The sequence below is a fragment of the Hordeum vulgare genome, chromosome 3H (assembly GCF_904849725.1).
Source record: "Hordeum vulgare subsp. vulgare chromosome 3H, MorexV3_pseudomolecules_assembly, whole genome shotgun sequence".
Lineage (NCBI taxonomy): Eukaryota > Viridiplantae > Streptophyta > Magnoliopsida > Poales > Poaceae > Hordeum > Hordeum vulgare.
The window spans coordinates 469,290,136-469,313,472 of record NC_058520.1 but is presented as its reverse complement, the minus strand read 5'-3'; the positions used below and the strand labels follow the sequence as shown (position 1 = coordinate 469,313,472).

Sequence of the window (23,337 nt, the reverse complement as noted above, 5' to 3'; positions counted from 1 at the left end):
GGACCACATCAATCTGTAACCCTGATAGACTTTCTCGATCGATTACCTTCTGAGAAATTGCATTGAGGAATGCACATGCCTTCACAATTGCCAGGCGAACATTTTCCGGTAGAATTCCCCTCAATGCAACTGGAAGCAATTGTGTCATAAGCACGTGGCAGTCATGAGACTTTAGGTTTTGGAATTTTTTGTCTTTCATATTTACGATTCCCTTTATATTCGACGAGAAGCCAGTCGGGACCTTGATACTGAAAAGGACTTCAAAGAAGATTTCCTTCTCTTCCTTAGTAAGAGCGTAGCTGGCACGCCCTTGAAACTGCCCTGGATGCATGCCATCTCTTCCTTTATGACATTCCTGGTCCTCCCGTGCTTCCGGTGTATCTTTTGACTTCCCATACAAGCCCAGGAAGGCTAGAATATTCACGCAGAGATTCTTCGTCAGGTGCATCACGTCGATTGCCGAGCGGACCTCATGGACTTCCCAGTAGGGTAGCTCCCAAAATATAGATTTCTTCTTCCACATGGGTACGCGCTTATTAGGGCCGTTAGGAACAGGTTGGCTGCCAGGACCCTTTCCAAAGATTACTTTTAAATCTTTGACCATATCAAATACTTCAGCACCACTACGGATGACAGGCTTCCCCCGGGGTTCTGCCTTGCCATTGAAATGCTTGCCTTTTTTCTTTAAGGGATGCTTGGGCGGAAGAAAACGATGATTGTACGGGTACACATTCTTCCTACATTTGTCCAGATATAAACTTTCTGTCTGATCCAAACAGTGTGTGCATGCATTGTATCCCTTGTTTGACTATCCTGAAATGTTACTAAGAGCAGGCCAATCATTGATGGTTACAAAAAGCAACGCTCGAAGGTCAAATTCCTCTTGTTTGTGCTCGTCCCACACACGTACACCTGGTTCGGCCCACAACTGTAAAAGTTCATCAACTAATGGCCTTAGGTACACATCAATATCATTGCTCGGTTGTTTTGGACCTTGGATAAGCACTGGCATCATAATGAACTTCCGCTTCATGCACAACCAAGGAGGAAGGTTGTAGATACATAGAGTAACGGGCCAGGTGTTGTGACTCCAACTCTGCTTCCCAAAAGGATTCATGCCATCTGTACTCAGACCAAACCATAAGTTCCTTGCGTCACCTGCAAATCTCGGGAACTCTCTCTCGATTTTTCTCCACTGCCGACCATCAGCAGTGTGCCTCAACTTATCGTCTTTCATACGATCTTCCATGTGCCATCGCAACAACTTCGCATGATATTTATTTCTGAACAGACGTTTCAACCGTGGTATTATAGGAGCATACCACATCACCTTGGGAGGAACCCTCTTCCTGGGTGGCTCGCCCTCAATATCACCAGGGTCATCTTTTCTGATCTTATACCGCAATGTAGTCCATACCGGGCATTTATCCATATTCTCGTACTTCTCACCGCGGTAGAGGATGCAGTCATTAGGGCATGCATGTGTCTTCTGCACATCTAATCCTAGAGGGCACACAAGCTTCTTTGCTTCGTACGTGCTGGCGGGCAATTCGTTCTTTCTTGGAAGCATCTTCTTCATCAGTACCAGCAACTTTTCGAATGCCGAGTCAGTCACACCGGTCTCTGCCTTCCACTTCAGCAATTCCAGTGTGCTACCCAGCTTCTTCTGGCCATCTTCACAAGTTTGGTACAATAATTTGTTGTGGTCCTGTAACATCTGCTCGAACTGCAACCTCTCCTTTTCTGTGTCGCAACCTCGTCGTGCATCAGAAATGACCCGGCCAAGATCATCAGCGGGCTCATCTGGTTCCCGTTCTTCATCCTGATCTTCTTCTTCATTGTCATCCATTGTGGTATCAGCATACTCAGGGAACATAGATCGGTAGTTGTCATCATCGTTCTCTTCTTCTTCATCGTCGTCTTCCATCATAACCCCTCTTTCTCCGTGCTTGGTCCAAACATTATAGCCCGACATAAAACCGGACCGAAGCAGGTGGCTCTGAATGACTCTTGAGGAAGTGTAATCCTTCCAATTCCGACATTGAACACATGGAGAAAACATATAGCCACCACCATGCTTGTTCGCATCGGCTGCATCTCGAAAAGAATGCACGCCTTCTCTGTAAGCGGATGTGCATCGATCACCGTACATCCATGGATGGCTCATCTGTGTTATACGACAGTATATCAAATACAATCACGATCCTAAAAATTAGTACCGCACGGTCTAAACGAGGAAATATAGTTGCTATCCTTTTAGAATAAGTAGAAATAAAGAGGAAGAGGTTTAAGCGTGGCTCGGGCATCTCATATCGTAGTTGTGTTCGGTGAACTGAAGCGGCATCGCTCTAACACACATTTCAACAAACACCTCTAGTGCATCCAAGAAAAATGGAGAGCTAGCACACACCCACACTCTTCCATCCAAGAAAAATGCAAGGAAGAGGGGAGAGGGGGACTGTGGCCAATATATATAGGCAGAGGACTTTAGTCCCGGTTTGAGACACAAACCGGGACTAAAGGTGGCGCACATGCGGGCTGCACACCGCGTAGCCCTTTAGTCCCGGTTTGAGACACAAACCGGGACTAAATGCTCCTTATGGGCCGGGACCAAAGCCACGTGGGCGGCATTGCGATTTTGGGGCGACGTGGCCGGGCCTTTAGTCCCGGCCCAAATGGAGGCCGGGACTAAAGGGTCCAGGCCAAACGCCCGTTTTCCACTAGTGATATGCATGATCCTCGTATTCCTCACTATAATCATATCAAATGGATTCTTAGGTTTTTAAAGAGTACTCTTGATCATGGTCTCCACATAAAAAATTCTTATGTCACCTCTCTCACCGCGTATTCTGATGAAGTCTGGGCTCGTTTTCTCGATACTCGAAGATCTACATCCGGTTGCTGTGTTTTTCTTGGTAACAATTTGATTTCTTGGTCCTCGAAAAGGCAGGTAACCGTCTCCCGCTCGCCCGCTCAAGCTGAGTATCGTGCAGTTGCACACGCGGTTGCTGATACTATTTGGCTTCGTCAGTTTCTCTTGGAGCTGCATCGACCACTTGAATAGGCTACCATTGTTTAGTGTGATAACATCTCAGCTGTCTACATGTTTGGGAATCATTTTCAACATCGCCGGACTAAAGATATTGAGATCGACATCCATTTTGTTCGTGAGAAAGTGGCTCTTGGTCAAGTTCACGTGTTGCACGTTCCTTCTACGGCTCAATTCGCTGATATTTGTATCAAAGGACTAGCTGCTACACCTGTCGTGGGTATAAGTCTGACAGTAGAAGTGTAGGGTACGAAAGGATGGGCGGAGCCTTAGCTACGGCGAGGATGCATGAGTTCAGGCCCCTCTACAGTGGAGGTAAAAGCCCTACGTCTCAGTGCTCTTGGGAGCTTAGTGTCGAGTGGAATATAGGATTACCGTAATTGCCAACCCCCGCACCAGTGGGGAAGGGCGGCTTATATAGAGTGCACTGCCCTTCATAATGGCCCGGTGGACAGGGGTGGAATAGTGGCGAATAAATGCCTACGTTATAGGTAACGTAAGCCTTAAATGTTAATAATGGTGTATGAAAACGTATGACTATTGCCCTCCTGGGAGGTTACGATGTACAGAGTGGAATCCAGTCGGTACGTTAAATATGCTCCAAGTGCTCGTCACCGACTGGATGATGGGGGTGTCCTTAGTTCAGTCGGAACTGTCCAAGGGCCTCGTCCTCTATGAAGGGTAGTCCTTGGGTAGGACCTATAGGGCAGGCCTATGACCCTATCCTCGGACTATAACCCCATCATTAGTCCCCGAATGGATCGGGGTTGGAACGATGAAGTGATGTCTGGAGTATGGATCCGACTGGTATGGAGGTGACTTTGGCGTTGTTTGTCTCGATCCATTTTGTCCTTTCAACTAGTGATCCGAGTGAAGGTATCGGTGAAACAAACCGTCAGAGACCGAGTGCTTCCGCAGAATCTTTCGACGTGACTGGTCAAACTGACAGCGCCGGATTTTCCGGGATCCTCAAATTTCGGTTGCCGAACGCTCAGAGGGGATGACGACATTGCCATCGAGTAGGTTTCGCCGCCTCGATTACCGTGCCTTTATCTTCTCCACTAACATCGCAGCAGCCGGTTGGGGAGATAAGATTTCGGGTCCACCTATTAGTGACCCAGTCGGAAGCTTATTTAAGCCTCTCCGGCGGGATTCTCTGTTGCACTGCTCATCTTCCTCGCATTAATCCGCTCCTCCCGTAGCTCTTTGCATACCCCAAGCTTCCTCCTGCCCCTCCTCCTCCGTGGATCCGTCACCTTCGCCATGACGAAGGGGCAGACCAGCAAACTTGAGTCGCAGAAGAAGAAGAAGAAGGGGGCGGCTCCTACCCAGTGGCGGCACCGGGCGCTGCCGGAGGGTTGGATCCAGGGGATTTCCTCCCCTCCTCGGTAACGGAGGACGACTTGCTGGAGTTGGTGGAGCATGGCATGATCGTCAACAAGTCCTGGTAGCTGCCGGAAGGTGAGACGGAGCCGGCGCCGAAGGAGGGGGAGCGCGTTCTGCTGCTCAGCCATGTGTTCAGGGGCTTCTCCTTGCCTCCCCACCCCTTCTTCCGAGGTATCATGACTTACTTCGGGGCGCAGCTCCATCATTTTCCTCCAAACGCAATAGCCCACCTTGGTGCATTCGTCACCTTTGCGAGTGCTTTATTGGATGTCCCCCTCACTGGGGGCTCTTTAAGTACATCTTCTCCGCTAGATCCCAAACCGTCAAAAAGCTTAGCCAGTCGGACGATAAGACCCATCTCCTCCAGCTCTACGGGGGTTTAGGCTTCTAGAAGAAAACAAAGAGTAGCTACCCTCCCCCCCCTCCAGCTGTCCGAGTCAGTTAGGAACTGGCAGTCGACCTGGTTCTATTGCCAGGACATTGCTTGTCCGAATGCCTCGAGTGGGTTGCCACCTTTTAGCCTAGACCGTCCGGGCCCTCCCAGGAAGCTTGGGCTCTCTAAGGGGGAAAAGATCCAGATCCAACCTTTGGTCGACGCGCTGATAGCTGTCGTCTGCAAGGGGGTCACCGGCACAGACCTGCTGGAGACTTTTCTGGGTCGGCGCATCCAGCCGCTGCAGGCCCGACACCGCGCCATGTGGCACTATGCGGGGCCTTCGGATTCCACTCGGTCTCATCCAGAGTGCGTGACCGGGGAGACTGTGAGAGCGTGGGTCCGCGGCATCACAGGCGCATGTGACAACCCCGAAGGAGCCGGCGGGTGAAGCCCTTCCGCGTCGACAATCCTCCTCCGAATGAGGTGAGTGCATCTTGTCGAGTGCTTTTAATCTTCTTAGATTTATTACTTTTCTTGTCCTGCTGACTGATGTTGCCGACTGTGTTTTGTGCAGGAGTGGACTAACTGGTATTCTGCTGTCTCGAACGGGAATCCAGCCGAGGAAGTGGAGGGCAGCCAGGGGGGCAGCGCAGATAGCGCCGAGTACATCTCCGACAGTGGGGAGACGGAGGAGGAGTCGGAAGAGGAGGAGAAGGAGTACGGGGAGCAGAGCTCGCCACCTCCACCACCAGAGCACCGAACTAAGCGCCGTCACGATCCCGCTACTCCGTCGGCTCCTCCAGCGGCCCCGAGTGCTCCGCCAGCCCCTCCCGTGGCTCTGAGTGCTCGGAGTGTGAAGAGGACCAGGGACACGGCTGTCGAGCCCACGGACCAGCCGTCCAAGGTGGCCAAACCCAGTGGGCCTAAGCCTCGGAAAGCTTTTCCTCGGATGAGGATCGATGTTCCAGTCGCCTCAGCGTAAGTGTCTTGTTCTTCTATCTTCCTTCAGTATCTGATTGAACTCATGCTTACCCATCGAGTGGATTTCACTCAACAGAGCTGCTACCTCCGCCACCTCTCTGCCGCGCCAGGACGATGACCCCATGGACACGGATAACGCCGCCACGTCCCAGCAAGGTACGTTGTCACGACTGCGAGAGTTTGTATTATTGATTCGCGAGTGCTGTCTTTGATCTTGACCTTTTTCTGTAATTTCATTTTGTTCAGTCGAGCTTCCTTCGGAGGTGATCCATCTGGAGGACGACAACCAAAGGGGGTCGGAGCCAGCTTTGGCGCCTGTCGTTGAGGTTGTCCCATCTACTGCTGCTCCCACCATGAACGTGCCGCCGACCGAGACGGTGCCGCCCACTGAGACGGTGCCCCTCACGGCGGGACCAACTGGAGCTGAGCTCGGGATGCCCAGGGAGTCTTCTGTCGCGCCGGGTCCGTCAACTGTTCAATATGATGCCCGACATCTCCCGGAAGACCAGATGGGGGCCGCCAAGGACGCCATGGTGCAGGTGGAGCTGATGGTGGGTGATGCCAAGGGAGCGTATGACTCCATCGCGTCTTTGTACAAGAAAATCTTGGAGCTCCGGGACGATATCCGAGTAAGTGCACTAGTAAGTGTTTACTTTCCTCTTGTCACCCACTGGGGGTTTCAGTGATATACTCGGATACAGTAGGATGATTTTGTAGTGGGTTCACCCCGAGTGAACCCAGTGGGTGTAGTCCCCGAGACTTCTGTCGAGTGCTTGCACCGGCAGTTGTCTCTATATGTATTTTCCATGACCTGAACAGATCATAGCTGATCTGCCCGAATGGTACCAGTGGGGGCACTCCGAGTGCACCCACTGGGTGTAGTCCCCGAGAGTAGTGTTACTCAGGTCGGTAATAGTAGTCTCATAGATTTGTCTGTTTGTCATGTAGCTCAATAGGGCCGACCTGTTCGAGCTCCATACCAGTGGGGTCACTCTTAGTGAACCCACTGGGTGTAGTCCCCGAGACCGTTGTCGATTGCTTGCATCGGCAGGGGTCTGAAGAACTTTCAGCTTTGATTGTTTTCCTTGTTGAATGTGTTTGATCTTCCCTTTGTGCTTATTTGGCAGAAGACTTGCGAAATGGGATGTGCGTACAATGCTCTGAAGGCTGAGAAGATTCAGCTTGCTGCGGACTTGGAGGCGGCTGTGAATGACCTGGCTGGTGTGAAGGGGGCTCTTGCTAACCGAGTGAAGTCTTTGGAGGAGTCTCGGGAGACCAACAAGGCATTGCTAGCCGAAGTTGAAAAATTGAAGAGTCAGAGATCCGAATGGACGAGCCAGCTGAAGGTGATGAATACTCGGTGCATGGTGCAAGAGAAGTACGTCACCGACTGGGCAAGGAAGATGGTTGCACTGCTTGGTGGTAAGTTGTTGCCGAGTGCTTCTTGACTTTGGAGTTCACTCTGCGCTTACTTTCTGCTTGTCTTTTCTTTGCACACTTCTGTCGGGACGTTGAGGCTGAAGCAGCCGACATTGAACGGTTGGTTGTTCCGAACGTTCCACTCGGCGACGAAGCCAACCGGGACTTGCTCCAAGCGAATATTCGCCTTAGCAGGGTGGGACCTTTCATTGGCCGCCTGAGAGAAGTCATTGGCCGGATCGACAAGGAGCTGTGGCCTGAAGACGATTCCCGGCAAGAAATAGATGGATTGATGAATCGGCTGGAGGACGTCCCGAGCAGAGTGCAGGCATGGAAGAAGTATGCCGCTCATTGTGGTGCGTACGTGGCGCTATCTCTGCTCCGAGGGCACTGCAAGGAAGATCGCGAAGAAAAACTGAAGACGTTGCAGGTCGCCAACACCAAGAAGCTTCGATTCAAAGATTTCATGGAGGCCTTCCTCGACACAACCACTCGCATTGTAGACAGAATCGACCTTGACACCTTTGTGGAGCCTGCCAGTCCCGGTGACGCTTGAAAAACTTTATGGTGAATACACATTTACCTCGGTATGCCGAGTGGTATCTGTATTAAACTTTGGCCACTGCTGTTGGCCGTCACATTCGTGGTTCGGTGTGGATAAGCTTGATTCACACCGAGCCGACTGATCGTAGATCCAACTTTGAATTCGAATCGAATATTTTGCTCTTCTTTGGCCAAGTTATTTTTTTGACACGATTTTGGCTCGTGGTTTTTGTTTGGCGTTTCTTGGTGAAGCCAATGGCAAACATGAGGAAGCTTTTTACTTAGGCGACTCCGATTAGCAGCTAAGTCCCCGAGTGTGACTTTTCGTGCACACTCGAAGTGAGTTGTTACTCATGTAGTTGTCAGTTGTCTTCACATCCACATGAGCCTCAATGAGGGTCTGCTAAGCCTTAGAGTGTATCTCGAGTACACACTCGGAGGAATCTTTTTACTTAGGCGACTCTGAGTCGCAGCTAAGTCCTCGAGTGTGACTTTTCATGCACACTCGGAGTGAGTTGTTACTCATGTAGTTGTCAGTTTTCTTCACATCCACATGAGCCTCAACGAGGGTCTGCTAAGCCTTCGAGTGTATCTCGAGTACATACTCGGAGGAAGCTTTTTACTTAGGCGACTCTGAGTCGCAGCAAAGTCCCCGAGTGTGACTTTTCGTGCGCACTCGGAGTGAGTTGTTACTCATGTAGTTGTCAGTTGTCTTCACATCCACATGAGCCTCAATGAGGGTCTGCTAAGCCTCCAAGTGGATCTCGAGTATACACTTGGAGGAAGCCTTTTACTCAGGCGACTCTGGATCGCAGCTAAGTCTCCGAGCATGTCTTTTAGCACGCACTCGGAGCGAGTTTGTACTTAGGCGACTCTCGGTCGCAGCTAAGTCCCCGAGTGCGACTTTTAGTGCACACTCGGAGTGAGTTTGTAGTTAGGCGATTCTGGGTCGCAGCTAAGTCCCCGGGTGCGACTTTTCGTGCACACTCGGAGCGAGTTTGTACTTAGGCAATTCTGGATCGCAGCTAAGTCCCCGAGTGCGACTTTTAGTGCACACTCGGAGCGAGTTTGTACTTAGGCGATTCTAGGTCGCAGCTAAGTCCCCGAGTGCGGCTTTTAGTGCGCACTCGGAGCGAGTTTTTTACTTAGGCGATTCTGGGTCGCAGCTAAGTCCCCGAGTGCGGCTTTTAGTGCGCACTCGGAGCGAGTTTTTTACTTAGGCGATTCTGGGTCGCAGCTAAGTCCCCGAGTGCGACTTTTAGTGCGCACTCGGAGCGAGTTTGTACTTAGGCGATTCTGGGTCGCAGCTAAGTCCCCGAGTGCGACTTTTAGTGCACACTCGGAGCGAGTTTTTTACTTAGGCGATTCTGGGTCGCAGCTAAGTCCCCGAGTGCGACTTTTAGTGCGCACTCGGAGCGAGTTTGTACTTAGGCGATTCTGGGGCGTAGCTAAGTCCCCGAGTGCGAATTTTAGTGCACACCCGGAGTGAGTTTTTTACTTAGGCGATTCTGGGTGCAGCTAAGTCCCCGAGTGCGACTTTTAGTGCGCACTCAGAGCGAGTTTGTACTTAGGCGATTCTGGGTCGCAGCTAAGTCCCCGAGTGCGACTTCTAGTGCACAATCGGAGCGAGTTTGTACATAGGCGATTCTGGGTTGCAGCTAAGTCCCCGAGTGTGACTTTTAGTGCGCACTTCGGAGCGAGTTTGTACTTAGGCGACTCTGGGTCGCAGCTAAGTCCCCGAGTGCGACTTTTAGTGCGCACTCGGAGCGAGTTTTTTCTTAGGCGATTCTCGGTCGCAGCTAAGTCCCCGAGTGCGACTTTTAGTGCGCACTCGGAGCGAATTTTTTAGACCGGAGTCTGCAAAAGCGGAAGAATTTTGAATCGGCAAGAAATCAATCTGCTTTGCATTACTTCAATGATACTTTCTCTTTACATTGCCCCCGTCGGCGGTTATGTGTAGAAGCGCTTCAGGAGATCTCCATTCCATGCTCGCGGCTCGTCCGTTTCCCTGTCGAGGTTGTAGAGTTGATATGCTCCGTTGTTCAGCACCTTAGAGACGATGAAGGGTCCTTCCCAAGCGGGAGCCAACTTGTGTGGTCTCTTCTGATCCACTCGGAGCACCAAGTCGCCTGCTTGGAATGTGCGACTCCTGACGTGCCGCGCGTGAAATCGCTGCATATCTTGTTGATAAATTGTTGAGCGAGTCAGTGCCATCTCGCACTCTTCTTCTAGAATATCCACTCCGTCTTGCCTGGCTTGCTCTGCTTCGGCTTTGGAGAAGAGTTCGACTCGTGAAGAGTTGTGAAGCAAATCACTCGGAAGGACTGCCTCTGCTCCATAAACGAGGAAGAACGGGGATCGCGCTGTAGATGTATTCGGAGTTGTGCGGAGGCCCCACAGCATCGAAGGCAGCTCGGTGACCTATGCGCCGGCGGCATGTCCAACTTCTCGCAGGAGTCGGGGCTTCAACCCTTGAAGAATAAGTCCACTCACCCGATCTGCTTGCCCGTTTTTTTGGGGGTGCGCCACGGATGCAAAATCCACTCGGATACCTTGGCCTTTGCAAAAACCTTGGAATCTGTCCAAGTCAAAGTTCGTGCCATTGTCGGTGATTATGTTGTGCGGAACCCCAAATCTGGCGATGATGTCTCTGATAAACTTGATGGCCGTAAGGGCGTCGAGCTTCTTGATGGGCTTGGCTTCGATCCACTTGGTAAACTTGTCGACTGCTACCAGCAGATGAGTGAATCCTCCTTGGCCTGTTCTGAATGGTCCGACTGTGTCTAATCCCCACACAGCGAATGGCCAAACAAGAGGAATTGTCTTCAGCGCAGACGTTGGCTTGTGGGACTTGTTCGAATAGAACTGACAGCCTTCACATCGGTCGACCATATCTTTTGCCATTTCATTCGCCTGTAACCAGAAGAAACCAGCTCTGAATGCTTTGGCGACGATTGCTCTTGAGGAGGCATGATGACCGCAGGTTCCCGAGTGAATTTCTTCCAAGATTAACCGTCCCTCCTCAGGGGAGATACACCGCTGAAGGACGCCCGAAACACTTTCCCTGTACAACTGGCCATAAATGACGGTGAACGACTTCGACCTGCGGATGATCTGCCTAGCTTGGACTTCGTCTTCTGGTAACTCTTGCCTCATGATGTACGCAATGAACGGCACAGTCCACTCGGGGATGATAGCAAGAATCTCCATGATCAAATCAACCACAGCGGGGACCTCGACTTCAGTCGAATCTGTTGAGCTCTTTGGTTGTACTGGCTCCTCTGTAAAGGGATGTTCCTTCACTGAGGGGAGGTGTAGGTGCTCGAGGCAGACATCACTCGGGACTGGTCTCCGAGTGGATCCAAGTTTTGCCAATTCATCTGCTGCTTGGTTTTTCAGTCGGGGAACATGGTGAAGTTCCAGACCTTCAAACTTCTTCTCGAGCTTCCTTACTGCATTGCAGTATGCAATCATGGTGGGGATCCTTACATCCCACTCCTTAATTACTTGATTAACCACCAGATGTGAGTCGCCATAGATCATCAGGCGACGGACGCCGAGTGTGATGGCCATGCGCAACCCGTAAAGGAGAGCTTCGTACTCTGCTTTGTTGTTGGAGGAATCGAAATGTATCTGCAACACATACTTGAGTTTATCATCCTTTGGGGATATGATCACTACGCCAGCGCCGGAGCCATTCAACATCTTGGACCCATCGAAGAACATAGTCCAATGAGCCGAGTAGATGTGAGCCGGTTGCTGTTGTTCTACCGATTCTCCTATGAAGTCTGCCAGAGCTTGAGACTTCATAGCTTTCTTGGCTTCGAACTTGATGTCGCGGTATAGCATCTCCATTGCCCACTTTGCCACTCGGCCCGATGCATCCCGATTGTGGAGAATTTCCGACAACGGAGCATCAGATATAACAGACACCCAGTGGTCTTGGAAGTACTGAGCCACCTTCTTTGCAGTCATGTAGATCCCATAAATGAGCTTCTGATAATGGGGATACCTCTGCTTGGAAGGAGTGAGGACTTCGGAGACATAATATACTGGCCGCGGAACCTTGTACGCTTTGCCTTCTTCTTCGCGTTCGACTGTCAGAACGGTGCTGACGACTTGATTTGTAGCCGCGATGTACATAAGAAGGGGTTCTTTACTGAGCAGGGCAGTAAGAACCGGCTGGGTGGAAAGCAGGGATTTGAGGTCGTCGAATGCAATTTGGGCTTCGTCTGTCCACTCGAAGGTATCTGACTTCTTCATGAGTCGGTACAGAGGTAACACCTTCTCGCCGAGTCAAGCGATAAACCTACTCAAAGCCGCTAGGCAACCTATGAGCCTTTGAACATCATGTATTCTTACCGGCCATTCCATTCGGACGATGGTCCCGATCTTTTCGGGGTTGACATGGATCCCTCGTTCGGAAACGAAGAAACCGAGTAACTTCGCGCTGGGAACACCGAATGAACACTTGGCTGGGTTGAGCTTGATATCGTACCTACGTAGGTTGGCGAATGTTTCTGCCAAGTCAGTCAGCAGGTCGGAACCTTTGCGTGACTTGACTACAATATCGTCCATATATGCCTCCACATTTCGACCGATCTGGTCAAGGAGGCATTTTTCGATCATGCGCATAAAAGTTGCTCTTGCATTCTTCAAACCGAATGGCATAGTGATGTAGCAGAGACACCCGAATGGGGTGATGAAGGCTGTTTTTAATTCATCCGGACCATACAGACGGATCTGATGATAGCTCGAATAGGCATCAAGGAAGGATGAACGCTCGCAACCCGCAGTCGAATCGACAATTTGATCGATGCGGGGGAGCGGGAAGTGATCTTTCGGACAGACCTTATTGAGATGCTTGAAATCGATGCAAATACGGAGAGACTTGTCCTTCTTGGGCACCATGACCACATTAGCGAGCCACTCGGAGTGGTGCACCTAGCGAATGAAGTTGGCTGCCAAAAGTTTAGCCACCTCCTCTCCGATTGCCTTCCTCTTGTGCGCGGCGGACCGACGCAGGCGTTCTCGGACGGGCCGAGCAGCAGGATCCACATGCAGTCGGTGCTCAGCCAACTCCCTGGGTACACTTGGCATGTCAGCGGGCTTCCATGCGAAAATATCCCAGTTCTCACGCAGAAATTGGATGAGCTCGGCTTCCTATTTTGGATCAAGGGTGGTGGAGATGTTCGTCGGGCGGCGGTGTCGTCTGTCGGGTGGATGTTGACTTTCTTCGTGTCGCCCGCCGACTAGAACGCGGACTCGGAAGCTGGCTTCTTTGGACGCATCAGGTCAGCGGGGTCGGCGGTCTTCTTGTACTCATCCAGCTCGAGAATAGCCATCTTCTGATCAGTAATCCTCGACCCTTGCTGCAAACACTCCTCGGCTCGCTGCCGGTTGCCTGTAACCGTGATCACACCTTTGGGGCCTGGCATCTTCAACTTCAAATACACGTAACATGGACGGGCCATGAAACGCGCATATGCCGGACGGCCCAGAATCGCATGGTATGCACTCTGGAAATCCACCACCTCGAATGTCAGCTTCTCCTTGCGGACGTTCTTGTCAGAGCCGAAGACGACATCCAACGCGATCTCGCCGAGTGACTTGGCCTTTCGTCTTGGGACGACTCCGTGGAACTGCATACTGCTCTCGCTAAGTTTGGACATCGGAATGCCCATTCCCTTGAGAGTGTCGGCGTACATGATGTTCAAACCGCTGCCACCGTCCATGAGGACTTTGCGCAGTCAGACTCCTTCCACCACCGGGTCGACGACCAGAGCTTGCCTCCCTCGGGTGGGAACGTGTGCTGGATGGTCCGACTGATCAAAGGTGATCGCAGTCTGTGACCATTTGAGGAACGTGGGGGTGACTGGGGTTGCCATGTTCACCTCCCTGTTCACCAGCTTCAGTCGACTTTTGCTTTCCACATCAGCAAAAATCATCAACGTTGCATGGACTTGGGGGAATGGATCCTCCTTGTCCTCATCATCCTGCTCGGTGTCCTTTTCACTCGTTTGCCCTTCACCGAATCCTTGGATCAGGAGACGACACTTCCGAGTGGTATGCTTCGGGAATATGGCGTTCCCTTCCTCGTCCATCTTCGTGTGGATTGGACACGGCTGATCCAAGATGGAATTTCCTGACTGCCTCTTCTTGAGGGTGTACTGAGCCTTCCCCTTGCCTTTGAACTTGGCATTTGTAACGGCCGCTGCCTCTGCCTACGGAGTGGATTGAGCCTTTTACTTCTGCTTCCGACTGCTGTTCACATCTCCATCGGTGACTGACTTATGCTTGCCGCTACGTATGCGGTCCTCCTCTTCGCCATTTGCATAGCATGCGGCTATCTCCATCATCTTGCTCATGGAGATGTCGCCTGTCCGACCGAATTTCAGGTACAGATCCCTGTATCGCATGCCTGCCTTGAAGGCGCAGACTGCTTGATGCTCCGTGACGTTCTCCACCGTGTGGTAGAGGGTCGTCCAGCGCTGGATGAAATCGCGCAAGGGCTCGTTCTGCCTTTGGACGCAGTGCTGGACCTCCACGAGACCAGCACGGCGTTTGACGTGCCCTCGAAGGTCCTGATGAAGACTCGGCACAGATCTGCCCAGCTGTAGATGCTTGATGGAGCCAACTGGTTCAGCCAAGCTCGCGCCGAGCCGTCGAGCATCACGGGGAGATGTTTCATGGCGACCTGGTCATCTTCGCCACCGATCTGGACCGCCACTCTGTAGTCGTCCAACCACGTTTCTGGCTTGGACTCTCCTGTGAACTTGCTGATTCCCGTCGCCAATCGGAAGTTGGGAGGGATGTCAGCTGAACGGATGGCCCGACTGAAGAACTCGGGGCCCGAGACGACGGTCTTGCTTCCACTCGGACGGTCTCTATCGTGACCATCACGGTGGGCTCGACTCCTGTCGACCTTCTTCTGGGCGATGTACCCTCTTGCGTCCGGCCTTGGATCATGCGCGTCGCCGACTGAACGATGATCATCGTGATGCCGAGGCCCGTAAGGCCCACCCCGCGGAGGGGTGCGTGAACGGCGACGATCTCCGGGATTCCTGTAATGGCCGCCCCCTGTGCGTCGCTGATGAGAGTCGGGGCTGAAAACCGACCGATGCGAGTTCGCGTGAACAAAACTGTTGTGGATCCTGTTGTGCGACTGGGAAACCGCCGAATTTTGCTGCTAAGCCGTGTGCAACAGGGCACGGATCTGCTCAATCCCTCTGCCAGCCTCCGAATCAGTCGGCTGGAGAGAATCGGCTATCTTGGCACTCGTAGCCAGGTTGAGGACGGGTGTGCGAAACACCACGACGTCGCTCTGGCGAGTGCGTCGACTGACAGAACGACGGTGTTGACGACGAGCGCCGGATGATTCTCCGACCTCATGCTCGTTCCGACCAGTCCGGAGGGGACTTTCATGGGAATCGGCCATGAGAACATCGGCTGCCAGCCCGCGACCCAGGTACTCGGAAGGTAGCTCAGTCGGAACTGAGTCCAAGCACTGGGATGGTGGCACGACCACAACCGATTCGAGCACCGCCACTTGAGAGGACGCGCTCTGTTGCGCCTGGGCGTGTCGCACCCAACGCTGGAGCCGGGGGCGACGGGATCGCTTGTTGCGACGCGTGACGGGGGCGAGGATAGACACCGGGGCCGATGGCTGGAGAAGAAGGATGCCGCGGGAACCGGCACGGAAGTGCGTAGCCCCGCGACTGGGGAGCGCCTCGACGTCGAGGGGCGCATCCCGAAGCCATGCCGAATCGTCGATGATGAAGGAGAGTGCGCCAAAGAGGATCTCGTGACCCATGCACAGATCTCCGCCGGACGACATGATGAAAAGATGAAATCGCAAACTCGCCGGAAGTCGCTTAGACGCCTGCCCCACGGTGGGCGCCAACTGTCGTGGGTATAAGTCTGATAGTAGAAGTGTAGGGTATGAAAGGATGGGCAGAGCCTTAGCTACGGCGAGGATGTATGAGTTCAGGCCCCTCTACGGTGGAGGTAAAAGCCCTACGTCTCAGTGCTCTTGGGAGCTTAGTGTCGAGTGGAATATAGGATTACCGTAATTGCCAACCCCCGCACCAGTGGGGAAGGGCGGCTTATATAGAGTGCGCTGCCCTTCATAATGGCCCAGTGGACAGGGGTGCAATAGTGGCGAATAAATGCCTACGTTGCAGGTAACGTAAGCCTTAAATGTTAATAATGGTGTATGAAAACGTATGACGGTTGCCCTCCTGGGAGGTTACGATGTACAGAGTGGAATCCAGTCGGTATCTTAAATATGCTCCGAGTGCTCGTCACCGACTGGATGATGGGGGAGTCCTTAGTTCAGTCGGAACTATCCAAGGGCCTCGTCCTCTATGAAGGGTAGTCCTTGGGTAGGACCTATAGGGTAGGCCTATGACCCTATCCTGGAACTATAACCCCATCAACACCCTTTCATGATATTCTATTCAGTCTCAATGTTGTCGAGCCTCCCGTTGATACTACGTGGGCATGTTAGACTATTACTTGGATCTCAAGTTACCTAGTCCTAGTCGTTTTGTAATAGGTCTAGTCGGTTTGTAACCCCTTATAAACCCATGTGTGCGGTTGCAAATCAATCAATAAACATAGTTCTATTCAATCTTACATTTTTCTCTCTCTCTTCTTTTAGAACAAAAAAGAAACAGATATATTGTAAAAATATATTAAAAGTATAAAACATCTCAAACATAATAAACATTACCTCGAGATCTTTAAATCACCAAACAACCATTACCGCCTTCAGAATGAGCCATCAACACGATGTTGTCATCGCTCGCCTACAAGAGCCGACTTGACATTGTCGATAACGATCGGTAAGTCTTCGTATATCCGCCCCTAAGGATGCGTACTTGGAGTCATATTCATTGTCGTTAAATTCTTGAACAGATCTGAAGCAACTCACATAAAATCTTGTTGCCTCACACACACACCAAGAAACACTAACCTCGCCACTCCAAGGGGACAATAGAACTACACCTTAGATCCGTTGACTATGGCCATATGGATAAAGTCGAGGAGGATTGGAGCATGAAATACCAACTAGAAGAAGAAGCATCACGATCCGACCGTGTGGTGCATGTGCAAAGACTAAAAACCGTAACCTAAACTACCAGCTAGAGCGAAGGCACCAAGATTCCGATCCCCGCCACCGGCCGTCGGTGCGGCATGCAAAGGGGTGGGGGAATTCACACGCTCACTACGAAGCCTAGAGCAAAGAGTTTGCCCTACCCGTTGAGGGGAAGGGAAATGAGACTTTGCCGTGGCTACGAATGCACCCGTGATTTTCTTCTTCTTGTTCTGTTTCATGTAGGATTTGAAACAAGAGAGAATCTTAGGGCGTCTCTAACGGACCGTGCTGTTTTGGACACCTTTTGTCATCTAAGGGCATCTCCAAGTGAGACCCGCAAAACTCCGGTATATGTCTGATCGAATACTTTTAGTCACTTGTGTAATTAAACACGGTCCTACATCGGTTTGGGAAGTGGTCGAGACATTTGTTTTTCGGCAAATCGGAGACAAAAGTGAGGGAGTCTAGACATACACTTGATCAATCACATGCATGTTCCTCTCTCCTCTCTCTCCTCCGATCTGCACATGCATGGTCCCATCTTCTCTCTCTCCTCTCAACCAGACACTAAACCACAAATATCCCCATCATATGCATGGTCTCATCTACTTTTTACTCTCCAAGTCGGATACTTCGTAATTAGCGTTGAATGACTCCCTCCCGGAGAAAGTTTGTGGACCACGTCCGGGCACAAAATGGACATATACCGGAGGAATTTATGGGTCGGCGTTGGAGATGCCCTAATGAGGTACATAAAATGTGTGTGGAGCTACAAAGTGGGGGCAAGCTTATAGGAGATTTGCGGCACTAGCAACAAGCCTTGGACTCCAGCACAATCCTACTTTTACCCATAGTTTAGAAAACCGGACCGGACCGGCGCTCGGACCAGAAAAAACCGGAACCAGCAGTCTCATCGGATTTTTAAGCTAATAAGACCGTTCTGCAACCGAACCAGAGAAAACAGGTCGAACCGGTCGGTTTTCTAGAAAACCAGACTGGGTCACTAAACCAGGAAAACCCAGGATATTATTTTAATAGAAATTATGAGAAATGGGATTCAATCCCACGTCGTGTGAGCAATACGCAAGGCCTGCCCACGACCTTATAACCAACTCGGCTATGCTACTTTGTTGTCCATTACATGGAAATAATTTTATTTCAGCATTGTTTCACACTATATTAGCACATATATTACTCAACAATTTCTTTTTCTACTTCAAAAACCGACAATCGAACCGCTGAACCGACGATCCGACCGATAAAAACCTGAACCGACAACCTTTTCGGTTTGACTTCTGATTCGGTTTTTTAAACTATGGGTTATACTTAAAAAATACAAGCATGAAGGATCAAATCCAACATTGATCCATTTTAAGCCTGCATGCGTGTTGGTTGATGCATGAAATATTCAAACATAGTTTAAAAAACCAGACCGGGCCGATGGTCGGACCAGAAAAAATCGGAGCCGGCAGCCTCATCGGGTTTTTAAGCTAATAAGACCGTTCTGCAATCAAACCGGAGAAACCCGGTCGAAGCGGTCAGTTTTCTAGAAAACTAGTGAAAATCGGGTCACTAAACAGGGAAAAACCAGGATAATATTTTAATAGGAATTTCGAGAAGTGAGATTCAATCTCAGGTCGTGTGAGCAATACGCAAGGCCTGCCCACGACCTTGTGATCAACTCGGCTATGCTACTTTGTTGTCCATTACATGAAAATAATTTTATTTGATCATTGTTTCACACTATATTAGCACATATATTACTCAACATTTTTTATTTTTCTACTTCAAAAACTGACAATCGAAACGGTGTACCGACGGTCCGACCGGTAAAAACCAGAGCCGACAACTTTTTCGGTTCGATTTCTGGTTCGGTTTTTTAAACTATGCTTTTACCTATGTCTCCCTTCTCTCTCATCCTTCCTTTGGACAAAAAATGAACATTTGATACATCAGATTGGATCATAGTCTCCTTATTCGGTGTTCATGGACATGTTCGGAGGTGTTCGTGAATGTTTTAGTGTGGTTTATGATGGACATTGTTAAAGATAGCCTTAGTATGGCTAAAACACACTATAGACATGTTTCTTTCTTCCCTTGAAAGAAAGAAATAAAAGGCTCTAGGGCATTTAGGATGTCCTCGTCTCTCATCGGCTCGCTTGAGTGCTTGTAGTTATTGCTTGATGATCTAGCGACATAAATGCATTTTTTGTTACTTCTCATGATCTTTGTGCTGCTATGATGTTGCCCTTTGATAAATATATTGAAATATTTAAAAAACAAACAAACAATATGATGAGAAAAGTTTTTAAAAGACAAACAAACAATATGACGAGAAAAGAACTAACTATTTTCTAAACATTAACTCCATCTCCAGTTGTAGTTTATATTACAATCTTTTTGATCTGGATCACGAGAGAAGCTTTAAGAGCAAGTACAATAGAGTTGAGTCAGCTGGTTATAAGGAATAAACTAACATATTTTGGTTTAATTAGCGGAAAGAAAAGATGAGAGAAAAGGTAAGCGGCCTCTTAGCTAAGAGTCAGCTCTAGCACGTGTTACTAAGCCTTTTGCGAGTATGAAAGGTGGATCATACAGTAAAAAAGTAGTACAATTTTGCAATGAACTATTGTGCATGTTGCCTATAAGATGAGTTATACATGACATGATAATGGTTTATAGCCAGCAGGTGGCTATACTATTGTACATATTCTAATTTAAACGGTCAGCGCAAGGATCCATGATTTACGTGTGGCATCCCCGCAGATCTATCTGAGCAGGGACGCGTCGTGCTAGCACCTGACACACCGGAACAGCATCAGAGGAAGCAACTTGGCAGGTTTAACCAAGACATGTTACCATGTCCATCAACGGCATCGTTTGGTTACCCTACGCATTAATTGCCGAGATTAATAAAATATCCGACGGGATGCGAAGCTGCTGCCGAAGAAAAGGCGCAAGCATCATCGCAGTCACTACGGTGAAGTCAAACGAAGCCGAAGCTCCGCGCTCAACCCAAGCAGCCGCCCGCATTCTCACGAACGGATCGATTTGGCTGCACCGAAAACCACATCTTGAAATTCATCGTCACACTTTCCAAGCAATCAATCCCAAGAAAGAAAAATGTTACCGTTGTACAGACAAAATGACAGCAAACAGAGTGAACTTCCAACACGCCCTCTGCATTAACTTGTGAACGGAATCTGGTTTGGCCGCGCTGCGCCGCTCGTCGGGTCAACTGGCAACCGGGCAAACAGAGCCCACATCCCTTTATAAATTAGCCCATGGCGGGACACGTCTGATCACCCAAGTTCATTCTGACTTTAGCTACAGAGCTAGTACTAGTGCTTACACTTGGGATTGATACACCTTCGTTGACAGCAAAATTATCAGTCAGAGATGAGGAGCTACGCAGCTGTAGTCCGGGCGGCACTGCTCGTCCTTGGCGCGCTGCTACTCCCTGCCCACCATGTGATGGCCGACTACTCGGCCATGGCACCGCCGCCGCCGCTGCCCAAGCCGACCAGTGCCATTTCCACGCCCCCGTTGGCAGCCAATGTCACGAACATTTCGCCATCGCTGTTGCCGCCTGTTCAGTTGGTGCCACCTTTCGTGGTGGTGCAGGGCGTGATCTACTGCAAGTCTTGCAAATCCAGGGGCTACAACCGCGGCATGGACGCGTCACCGATCCAAGGTTCGCATTGCCCCTAGATCTCTTGCCTACTCCGTCGCCTCGGCATGGAGTAGCTAATCTCATGCATGCACCCGTTCGATCCATGAACGCAAGCTGACATTCTGGGTGCTGCCCGTTTTGGTTTTGTGTTTGCATGCAGGTGCGACGGTGCATCTGGTGTGCTACGGGAAGAAGGTGGTGAACGTGTCGGCGACGGTCTCGGACGAGCACGGCTACTTCCTGGTGATGTTCTACGACCTGGACAACTTCAACGCGCGCAACTGCAAGATGTACCTGGGCACGTCGCCGACGCCGCTCTGCGACAAGCCCGTCTACCCGCCAAACAAGTGGATCGGGCTCTCGCTCGTCAAGGAAACCGTCACCTCGCCGCCGGTGGGGCTGCAGGGCGTGTACCGCCCCACCAGCGTCCTCTTCTACGGCCCCTCCGCCGGACAGCATTGCCCATTTTATTGACCGCGCCTCCTCGGTCCAGAACTCCTGATGGTACTGAGTAATAATCAACTAGTCATATGCAGTTGATGGAGGATTGGCAATGGTGCACTTGCACTAGTGCGTTTTTGTGCATTTGTGTGTTCTTGTTCCTAGCAGCTAGCTAATTTACGTTCAATTCTTCTAGTTCATGGGTTGGTGCAGTTGCAACTGTGTAGCACTGCCACTATCTCGAATTTTCAGTGGCCGCTGTTCCCCGCCCATAACTAAGATTCTTCTGCCAACGTGTATTATTCTAAGCTGTTTGACATCTACGGCTGTCGGTTACCAGTGCACCGTAGATCCATGAGCTTAGATCGAGCTCCAAATCACGCTTGAAATACGAACCTTGTAAGTCATCGGTGGATGTGTATGCCGGTAGTCAAGGTAATAACCACCCTGCCAAACGGAATATATTATACTATCGCTATGTTCGCACTCAAATTCATACTACGATCTTCTATAACGTGCCTGTATACTCAGAGCTTCCATCACGTGCCAGTGAGCATCTCATGTGCACGCAATTGATCACCTCGGAACAGAAGCGCTCCCATGGAAATCCCTATTTCACGCTCGCTGCCTTAGTTTGTCTACCAAACGCACAAAGCAGCGAGCAGGAAGTTGCTGCGTCAAGTGTCACATATGTGGGCATGTCTTTGTCTCGCTTTATGTGAGGGGAAAGAATCCCTCGCGTCAAGGACTCCCTGAATAGCCGACCCAGCGCGATAGGTGTGTTGGCTTCATATGTTTTCTTCTTCTTTTGCTATAGTAGTACATCATGATGAATATGGAAATTATCTAGCGCATCACTGTCGAGGTTTGTCCTCAACTTCGGTGCCGAGGCAGACCGATGTTTTGTGCTTAAAGCGCACCTGTGGCGCCACAAGCGGGAAGACATCATCTTTGCCGAATTCAACGGCAAGGGCGACCCGACGGAGGTTGACCTTGGCGTAATGGCCATTTCGGCCTAGGTACGAGACTTACCTTTTGACCTCAAGACGGGGAGTATGGGTGGGACATTTGGAGATCAATTAGGGGTGATGAAAGGTTGTTTCACATCGCAACCATGTGATTATTGAAAACTTTCTCCATGTGAGTCTAGAGATTTTACTGCATGAACCTATCGAGAGTACATTGGAATTCACTCAGGTAGCTCAGAAACTCTTAAGTTTGATGTTAAGTATGAAAAATTGCCTCTGTACTGCGAATGTTGTGGACTTGTAGGCCATACATCTCAGCATTTCTGTAGTATTCCTAGTGACAAAAAACTGCTATGTATTGATTACCCACAAGTATAGGGGATTGCGACGGTCTTCACTGGTAATATTTCACCCTAATATATTAATTTGAGCCAAGGGGGGCCAAAGAATATTTATTGGTCGTAATAGTTGAGTTGGCAATTCAACCGCACCTAGGATATCTCTCTGCAGCAAGGATTTAGTAGCACACCAAAAGATAGTAGTAATAGTAACATTGATAGCTTCAATTTTGGTAACAGTAGTAACTGTAGTAATAGGAACAATTGAGTAGCAAGTGTGACAGTAGCAGCAATAGTAGTAATTTAGCAAGATTCGGTATATGTGAAGTGTAGGCACGTGGATCAGTGATGGATAATGATTTAGATGGCATTGATCATGTAACAGTTACACACTAGGGCGACAAAAAGCTAGCTCCAATTCATCAATATAATGTAGGCATGTATTCAGTCTATAGTCACACGTGCTTGCGATAAGAACTTGCATGACATCATTTGTCCTACCCTCCCGTGGCAGCGGGGTCCTACTGGAAACTAAGGGATATTAAGGACTCTTTTTAATAGAGAACCAGAACAAAGCATTAACGGATTATGAATACATGAACTCCTCAAACTAGAGAATCATCGGAAAGAATCCAAATTATTGTCACCTTGTGGTATGCGGATCTATCAATTGCAAGATAGGATCCAAATCACTCTCACAAGCATGAAAACATAATAGGTTCAAATCTGAAATCATGGCACTCGGGCCCTAGTGACAAGCATTAAGCATAGCAAAGTCATAGTAACATCAATGTCAGATTTTAGTGGACACTAGGGATCGAGCCCTATCAAACCTAACTTGATTACATGATCAATATCATCCAATCCACCACTGTCTAGCAAGCTTACAAAGGAATTACTCACTGCCAATGGTGAGCATCATGGCGGTATTGATGCAGAAGGGGTGGTGATGACAACGGCGATTAATCCCCCTCTTCGAAGCCCTAAACGGATTCCACATCAGCCCTCCGGAGAAAAATGGGTGGTAGCGGCAGCTCCGACTCGTGAAATGTGATGAAAAATT

At 50.0% G+C, this 23,337-nt stretch overlaps 1 protein-coding gene across 1 annotated transcript; it reads left to right on the top strand.

The window, feature by feature from the left end:
- The first annotated feature begins 20,150 nt into the window (after positions 1-20,150).
- LOC123440192 (non-classical arabinogalactan protein 31-like) lies at positions 20,151-21,261 on the top strand. Its single transcript, XM_045116766.1, has 2 exons — positions 20,151-20,548; positions 20,688-21,261. Exons 1-2 carry the CDS (start codon positions 20,254-20,256, stop codon positions 20,999-21,001), a joined length of 609 nt encoding a protein of 202 aa, XP_044972701.1. The 5' UTR covers positions 20,151-20,253; the 3' UTR covers positions 21,002-21,261.
- The last annotated feature ends 2,076 nt before the right edge of the window (positions 21,262-23,337 follow it).